At 55.6% G+C, this 8,011-nt stretch overlaps 2 protein-coding genes across 2 annotated transcripts in view; one reads left to right on the plus strand and one right to left on the minus strand.

The window, feature by feature from the left end:
- HMGN1 (high mobility group nucleosome binding domain 1) overlaps nucleotides 1–4,305 on the minus strand; it is an 8,919-nt gene extending 4,614 nt beyond the window's left edge. The window contains exon 1 of the mRNA XM_004675547.2: nucleotides 4,213–4,305. Coding sequence (XP_004675604.1) covers nucleotides 4,213–4,305 — 93 coding nt within the window. The remainder of the gene's footprint in view (nucleotides 1–4,212) is intronic.
- Nucleotides 4,306–5,120: 815 nt separating this feature from the next.
- Nucleotides 5,121–8,011, plus strand: part of WRB (tryptophan rich basic protein) — a 9,538-nt gene continuing 6,647 nt past the window's right edge. The window contains exon 1 of the mRNA XM_004675375.2: nucleotides 5,121–5,305. Within this exon, the coding sequence (XP_004675432.1) occupies nucleotides 5,204–5,305 (102 nt within the window). The 5' untranslated portion in view covers nucleotides 5,121–5,203. The remainder of the gene's footprint in view (nucleotides 5,306–8,011) is intronic.

The raw sequence follows: 8,011 nt of genomic DNA on the forward strand, positions 1-8,011 counted from the left end.
TTGTTTGAAGGCGAGCCGCAAAGTGCGGTCTGCGCGCCCATTGGCCGCGCCCGCCACGTGGTCGCCCCTGGCCCCGCCCACCCCTCCGGGACTCTCGGGCTGCGGCCAGAGCCCGAGAACCGGCCGCCGAGGCCCCCCTCCTGGGTGGGCGGGGGACACGTCGTTAGTCTCGTGGCCGGGAGGGAAAGGCAGTGGTTCAGCAGGCCCATTCTCCTGCCCCGGCCGGCCAGTCTGGGGTCCGCGGCTCCGCCGGCCTGCGGGAGCGGCCCCAGTGCGCAGGCGCCGGAGGGAGGTCGTGGGAAGAAAAGCCGGCGCGGGCCGCAGCGCGCACGCGCGGGTGTTTGCGACCGCGCTAAAGCCCTGGCCGCGGTGGCCGCTGCCCCGCGGCGCACCCTGAGGGCCGCCCTTTCTGGGCTTCTTCATTTAGGCCGCGGTGCTTGTAGAGACTGGGGACAGGCGGGTGGCTTCAGGCGGTCCTGGCCCTCAGCGCCCCCGGACAGAAAGTGTCCAGTCGCACACTCCAGCTTCTGCGCGTTTTTAAGGGGTGCTCACCTAAGCACCCCTTAAGGGTGGAGAAAGGGCTTCAGGCTGGAGGTTCGTCTGGCAACCCCATGACCACTGACATTGCACATTACTCTGTTTCTACCTTGAACTAGAAACGTAAGCTTAAATGGCCAAATTCAGTTGGGTTTGTCACCGGAGATCATCACCGCTGTGTAGCGATTCAGGGAGAAATTGGTTAAAGATTATTCAGACCAATCTATACCCGCAGAAGGCACTAGACTTCTTAGAGTACTGGTCTCTCTCTTCAGATGTTGTGAAGAGGAACTACGTAGATCCATTGTGCGGGCAAAGGACTCATCTAGTTATATTCTGTTGGAGAAAGGAAGCTTTGTGTCGAATATCCGTAATTGATGCAGTCACAAATGGCTGGTCTCAGATAAGCATTAGCAAGTTTGTCTTTCCCCCTCCTTTGACAAGTCTGTCTTCTGTATGGTCACATTACCATCAGCAACTTTGTCTCTCAGATGACCATTAGCAAGTTTGTCTTATCCTGTTCCTTGCATTTTCTCTTCCCTTTTTTGGACAGGTTTGCGTTCTTGTATTCCAAGGAAAGGGGAGTCAAGCAGCAGATGCAGAAAAAGCAAGTTGGCACCCGGGTCTGTGCTGACCCCAGCTCCTTCTCCTTTGCAGACCCTTGCCCACCTTCCCCTTTTGTTTAGCCTTGTATAGGTAGCCCTGTGGTGTGCGAGGCAGCAGGACAGTGGTCTTTCGGACAAGTCGGCTGCCCTCCTTTTTTGTTGGCAAATTAAACCACTTTTCTTTTCCTCAAACTCTGTTTCCTTTTATTGGCGGAGGGAAACCAAGGCCAGGGTTGGGTAACACAAAGACCTCTCACTCTGCGTGCAGACTCAACCTTCTCTGGGAGTAGCCCAAGGCCGAGGCTTATCGAAATTTCTGACTCTGCCAGAGCTTGCGCCTGTAGTACTGAACGCAGTGTCTGCAGCTTATCTGGGGCTCCTTCCCTGCAATTTGCACCAGGCAAGGGAGAGGGTCGCCTTGGTGTGTTGATTTGGCTGCATGGCACTTCACAGAAAAACAGTTCACTCTTTGTTTTCCTGCATGCTGACTTCAAGCTGCTCACCCTGCAGCATCCCAGAGCAGAGGGATCTGCATGCAGTAGGATTTACTTTCAGTCTACAGGTTACTGTAGAAAAAGTTTGCAATGTGAAAGTTGTTTCCTGGAATTCTTGGAGATGACTCCAAAATATTGAAAACAAGCCACGTGGCCATCTTCCGTGAGGTGGGGATAAACTGGCAGCTGCTGCAGCCCACATGGCTGGACCTCCCTGGAGGAAGTGGGCCTCCTGATCAGTGTTGCCAGGGCCTTCCTTCCTCACTGAAGAAAGTCTGAAGCCCCCAGAGCAACATGCAAAGCCCTGTGGCCTGTTTTCAATAATTTTCATCCCTGCAGCCCTCTTCAACCTTCCTGACCTCAAGCAGGCTGGGCACCTCTGCTTCAGGGCTGCTCTCCGCCTGGAATGTGGCAGAAATGGCTCTCTTCCTCACCTCCTACTAGTCTTGCACAAATGTCACCCTGTCAAGGTTTTCTGACCTTTCAGTTTAAAATTGCAAGTGCCCATCTTCTTTTCTACACGGCATCTGTAACCTAAAACCAGCCATTAAAAGGGTATCCTCCCTGGTGGAGCTTTGGCTTTAAAGTCCAGCACCATAAAGCTAGCTGCAGCTGCTTCTTCAGGAGTTCGAGCCCTGGCCAGGGAGCTGACCCACATAGTGCAGCAGACTTCTGTCTCCCTGCTGCTCCCCTCAGCAGTGTACTTCATCCATCTGCCTGTTCTGCTCCCCACTCTGTCTCTGGTGAATCCTTTCAGTGCCCCTGTTTCTCTGGCCAGTACCCCAGTTCTGTATGAATAAATAAATCTTAAAAAAAAAAAAAAGGGTTATCTCCTCTCCCTAGTCTCAAATAAGAGGCAAAATCTGGACAGGGCCTTGTGATGAAGCTGTGTCCATGTCCATGAAAAGTTGTCTCCTAGCAAGTAGAACTCCCAGTTCCCAAAAGATAAGGCTATAAATTGGGTAAAGTTAACAGTCACTCTCCTTTCCCTCAATGTGTACACAACAGCAAACGGAGACACCGACTGGACATCTGTCTGGATTCTTGAAAATGTTTTCCTGGCAGACCACAAGTTCTTACTGTGAGGCTCAGCACTTCAGCAGCTTGCCCAGCGTGAGCAGGCTTGATTCTTTAAGGTGCTCAGTAAATTAGGGCTCTCCTCCATCTGTTTCAGCCAAGACCTTTATACACATGTCTGCACACATCTCCAACCTGCTTGTCTCACTCCTTACACATCATGGTACCATTGTGTATCTCAGGAAAACCACACAAGGAAGTGTGGTGCCAGAGCTCTGCAGGGGAGAAAAGTAGAGCGCATGGGCAAAGGCACCATGGGTCCTTTTCTCTTGCTTTTCATTTCCTCCCTCCTATTTGCATTTAAAAAATTGACATTAGCCAGCTCTTTTTTTTTTTTTAAAGATTTATGCATATAGAACTGGGGTACAGGTCAAAGGTGTGGGGGCAGTGAGAGGATTCACCAGAGACAGAGTGGGGAGCAGAACAGGCAGATGGATGAAGTACACTGCTGAGGGAAGGAATGGGGAGACAGGAGAGGTCTGCTGCACCCTGTGGGTCACCTCCAGGGCCGGAGATTGAACATGCACTAAAGCAGCTGTGGTCAGCTTGCAGTGTTGTGTCCTGACCTGCCGTGCCACCAGGGAGGAGCCTAGCCAGCTCTTTCTGCCTGCTTGTGTCTCACCGTGTGTCTTACTCTTCTCTCCCTCTATAGTAGCCAGTTCTTTTGAACATATAAAAAATGATGTTAGAGAGTGCCTAAGTTTATGGCACAGACATTATGATGGGCCCTGACTGGGGTGGAAATACAGCAGGCAGGATGGTCTCCTGGAGTCAAGTGGTCATTTAGTGGGGAGAGCACATCCACACCTGTCCTAGCAAGGGAAGATGGGAAGCCACAGGCAGGCAGGGGACAGTGCACCCCAAGGTGTGCAGACTTAGTGGAATGTGTCAGAGTGAGTACATAGAGAACAGACTTGAAGATGAGGGAAAAGACACAGAGAGAAGAGGAAGGGTGGTCTGCGCAAGGCATGTGATGCCCTATTAGAGGTTTGACCATTATCCAAGGTGTGTGAGGCATTGCAAGATCTTAGCCATGGTACTGTGTGCTGAGATCTGGACTCTAGAACTTTCTTGAGTGAGAATTGAAGATGCACTGGGTGCAAGTGACAAACTGGTGGCCTTTAGATGGCTTCTATAGCCCAGATTTATTTTTTTTAAAGATGTATTTATTTGTGCACATAAGAACTGGGGTACAGGCCAGAGGTGCGGGGCGGGGGTGAGAGGATTCACCGAAGACAAAGTGGGGAGCAGAACAGACAAATTAACTGAACTATACTGCTGAGGGGAGCATCTGGGGGACAGGAGAGGTCTGCCGGGCCATGTGGGTTATAACATCCCTGGCGGGGAATCGAACTCGAGCTGCAGTGGCTTCAGAGAACTTCATAGTGCTGGGCTTTAACCCCGGGCGCCACGAGGGAGGTCCGGACTTCACAAGTCATTTTTTGGAACGGAAATTAGTCTAACCACACCTCCTTCATTCACTTTGAGTCAGGGATTACCACGTAGGAGAGGACACTGAAGAGCTTATCTAGTATACAGGAAGGCGACTTGGGTGCTGGAGGTGATTTCCTCAAAGGCTCGTTGCCAATCATGCCTAACACTCATTTTTCAGGTGTGCAGTTTGTGAATCTTTAAGATTCACCATCGCGTTTTTTTTTTTTTAAATTAACCTTTGTGTTTGCTTTCAATATCCTCATTTGTTCACCAGCTTGGATTCGCGCCCCCAGGGGCGACCATCAAAGTTCGCGTTCATTTTTTTTTTTTTAAAGATTTATTTATTTGTACATACAGAACTGGGATACAGGCCAGAGGCTCAGGGGTGGTGAGAGGCTTCCCCAGAGACAGAGCGGGGAGCATAACAGGCAGATGGACGCAGTACACTGCTGAGGGAGCAGCGGACGGGTCAGGAGAGGTCTGCCGCGCCCCGTGGTCACCTCCGGGGCAGGCGGGCATTGAACTCATGCGGAAGTGGCTTTAGCTTCTCAGTGCTGTGCTTTAACCCGCTGCGCCCCCAGGGAGGGCCTCGCGTTCATTTTTGACCTGGAAACTGAAGCCAGTTTACACACGACTGCAAATCACCCTGTTGTGCAGTTTCTGCGATCACCATTACGACCGTCTGCGACCAATGGGAACACTCCTCGTAAACGGGTCACCCAGGCCCGAACGCGAGTCAGTGACGAGGCGTGATGACGTAAGAGGCGGTTTGCTGCGTGGACCCGACGCCGGGGCCCTGGGCCCCGCCAAGCTGGGAAGCGCGATCCCGCGGGAGCAGCGCAGGGCTGGGACGTACGGAAGCCGGGAAGGCGAGGCCCGCCCGGGAGGCTCGCGGCGCAGCCGGCGGCGAGCAGCCCGGCGCGCCTGCGCGACATGCGCAGGCGCGGGAGCGACTCTGGGGGCCGCTGGGCCGCAGTGCGCAGGCGCGAGCGCGACGGCCGGCGTGGTCCCCATGGAGCTGCTGTAGCGGGGCTGGAGCGTCCGCGAGCGTCCGGGATGAGCGCGGCGGAGGCCGACCGCTGGGCGTGGCTGCTGGTGCTCAGCTTCGTGTTTGGGTGCAATGTCCTCCGGATCCTCCTCCCGTCCCTGTCCTCCTTCGTAAGTGCCGGCCTGTCTTCCCGGGGCCTCGGCCCCCCGAGCCCTGCGCGGGTGCGTGTCTCAGGCTTGCTCCGTGGCCTGGCGCTGGGCCGGTCTGGACTTCGAGGCCTTCAGCGTTCCTTGCAGGCTGCTGTGAGGTGCAAAGTGTTGCCCCCAAACCCTGACTTCTGGGTTCCCGGGGAAAAAGCCCACCTGGCAGCCCCGGGCCGCGCCTTCTCGTGGCCTCGGTCCTCGGGCGGCGGGTCCTGTGCTCCGCGCCTGCCGCCCTCGGCTGCTGGGGTGCAGGCCTGGCGCCGCCGGCGGCCTCGGCCTCGTTCGCGGGCGCGGCCGCTGTGCCAGATCCCGGGGAGTCGGGCCTCAGGGTGCAGGAGTCCCCCGTGGTGGAAGGAAGTCAGTGAAGACCGAGCGAGCCCTTGCTGAACCCCGGGGAGTGACGGGCGCTGGGGAGCGCACGCTCTGCTGGGCGTCTTGCACCTGCACGAGCACAGCCGTGTTCAGTTGTGGCCGCGGCGAGGGGCGAAGGTCCCATCTTCTACCAAACTCCCAGAGCCAGAGCAGTGTGACTCGGGGGGTTCAGGGGTCGCACAGAGTCACCCCTCCATTGACTGCCGGGCTGGAGGTGTGATCTGGGATGGCGGTTCTCCTCTTTCTACAGCTTTGTCTGTTCACGAACACACCGCCGCTTAGGGGGTGTGGGGGGAAACGGGGAGGCGCGCCCGTGCAGAGGGTGCCCTCTGTCGCCCACTGTGAGAGTGAACGGCGGACCTCAGACCTTGGATGAGGCGGCTGCGCTCTTGAGCTTTATTCAGCTGCCCCTGACTTTGCTCCGCGCATAGAAATTGGTGGCTGGGGCGTAGGGGCAGGCAGGAGCCGCTTCCTGATGTCTTACCACTGCTCTGTGTGAAGCTTTGTGCTGGGGCCACTACTGAGAGGGACTTCGCTCTGCAACCCAGGCGTTGGGTCTTTCCCGAGGCCGCCTGGTCCTTGGGTAGTGTCACAAGTCCTTCGCAGTGCATAGAAGGGCTGGAAGAGCTGGCCCTTGCCCATCTCATGCCTTTAAAAAACTTCTTGGTAAAATACACTTAAACGCTACCATTTAAACACTTTCAGTGTACAGTGCAGGGGCCTTAAGCCCATCACATTGTTGTCCACTGCCAGAGCTTTCTCATCTTAAACTGAAACTCGGAACCCAGTCAGTCCTGGGCCACACACCCCTCCCCTGGTCACCATCATGAAATCAGACACCATCTGGCCTGTTAAGTCTGGCTCATCTCACTCAGTCTGCTGCTCCAGCTTGGCTTGTGAGGATGAACGCTCTGCGCTTGCATTGCAGCCCACGTGTTGCTTGTCCACTGTTTTCTGATGCGTAGTTGGGCTGTTTCCACCTTCTGACAGTTGTGAACAAGGCTAGAAAGATGATGGACAAATATCCACGTGAGTCTCTGACCTCTGGGCGGTTCTCAGCAGTGGGCTTGCTGGGTCACGTGGTAGACCCTTTGTCTGCTTTCCTGAGAAACCGTGTTCAGCAACGGCGGCACCATTTTACACTCTCACCTGCAGTACGCAGGGTGCTCTTTGCCCTACATTCTCATTCTCAACACTTGTTTTTTTTTTTTTTTTTTGCTCAAAGAAGCTGTGGGGGTTTTGTATTCGTACAATAATTCATCATTTGTTACAGCAGGGAGTGAGGCGTCTGATGGGGCATGGTGGTGACTGTAGCTAATCCACCACCACCTTAGGCTCCTTCATGCCATACCGCCCTGTGCCCGGCACTAGTTTGCTGTTAACAAGGGGCGGCTGCCGCCTGCTGCGTCTGGTGCCCTTTGGAAAACAGGTCACTGGCTTTGTCCTGGGACCGGTGTTCACATACTCTGCTGCCACCCACAGGCCCTTTATATGACCCCTCTCGCCTCTTAGCAGGTCTAAACCAGGTTCCTCTGGGTTGCAGGGTCATTGTCAGGGTTGTCAGGCAGGTTCAAAAGGCTGACATGGGGTCATCTTTGGAGTACAGCCCCATTGCTGGTGGTCGTGGCAGAGAAAGTAATGGGCACCCGTTTCCCCTGGGAACGGGTTTGCGGAGGTAGGGCGGGTAGTGGGAAGCTTGGGGGCCACAGAGCACGCTGGTTGTGTGCAGGGTGAAACCTGCTTCAGCCCCCGTGCTTCCAACTGCAACCTTCCTGAAGCCCTGCCCCCAGCCAGAGGCATGCAGGGGCCATTGCACTGGGTAGGCCACAGGCTGGTCACCGTCCCGAGGCCCTTCGGGAGGCATTGTAAATCCTCAGCCTGGCCAGGTCTTCTGGCCTTGATGCCCCAGCGACTTCAGGGGGGCGGGGTGGGAGCTGCAGGACACTCAGACCTGGTGTAAATATGCCTAGAATTTTCCCCTGGAGTTTTCTTTTTCCCCTTAAAGTTAGCTGGTCAAGGGACTGTGTGTGAAAGCGCCTGGGAGGCTACCAGGACTTTTAACCTGCAGGCAGAAGAGGAGGTGGGGTACACACACCCCTTTCTACGCAGGTGAGGGGGAGGCTCAGGAGGTAGGCGCACTGCGCAGGCGCCACAGGAATGGCAAAGCGGTGGGCGGGGTGTGTGGGGGCCTGTCAGGCTGTGGGAACTGCGCAGGCGCCAGGACTGGCTCGGGGTGGGGGGCCCTGAGGGTCCTGGGCAGCTCCGTGTGCCGTGCAGATGCCCCAAGCCCGCCGTTGGGGG

This window comes from Condylura cristata, unplaced genomic scaffold, assembly GCF_000260355.1.
Source record: "Condylura cristata isolate star-nosed mole 26May11 unplaced genomic scaffold, ConCri1.0 scaffold00003, whole genome shotgun sequence".
NCBI classification, from domain to species: domain Eukaryota; kingdom Metazoa; phylum Chordata; class Mammalia; order Eulipotyphla; family Talpidae; genus Condylura; species Condylura cristata.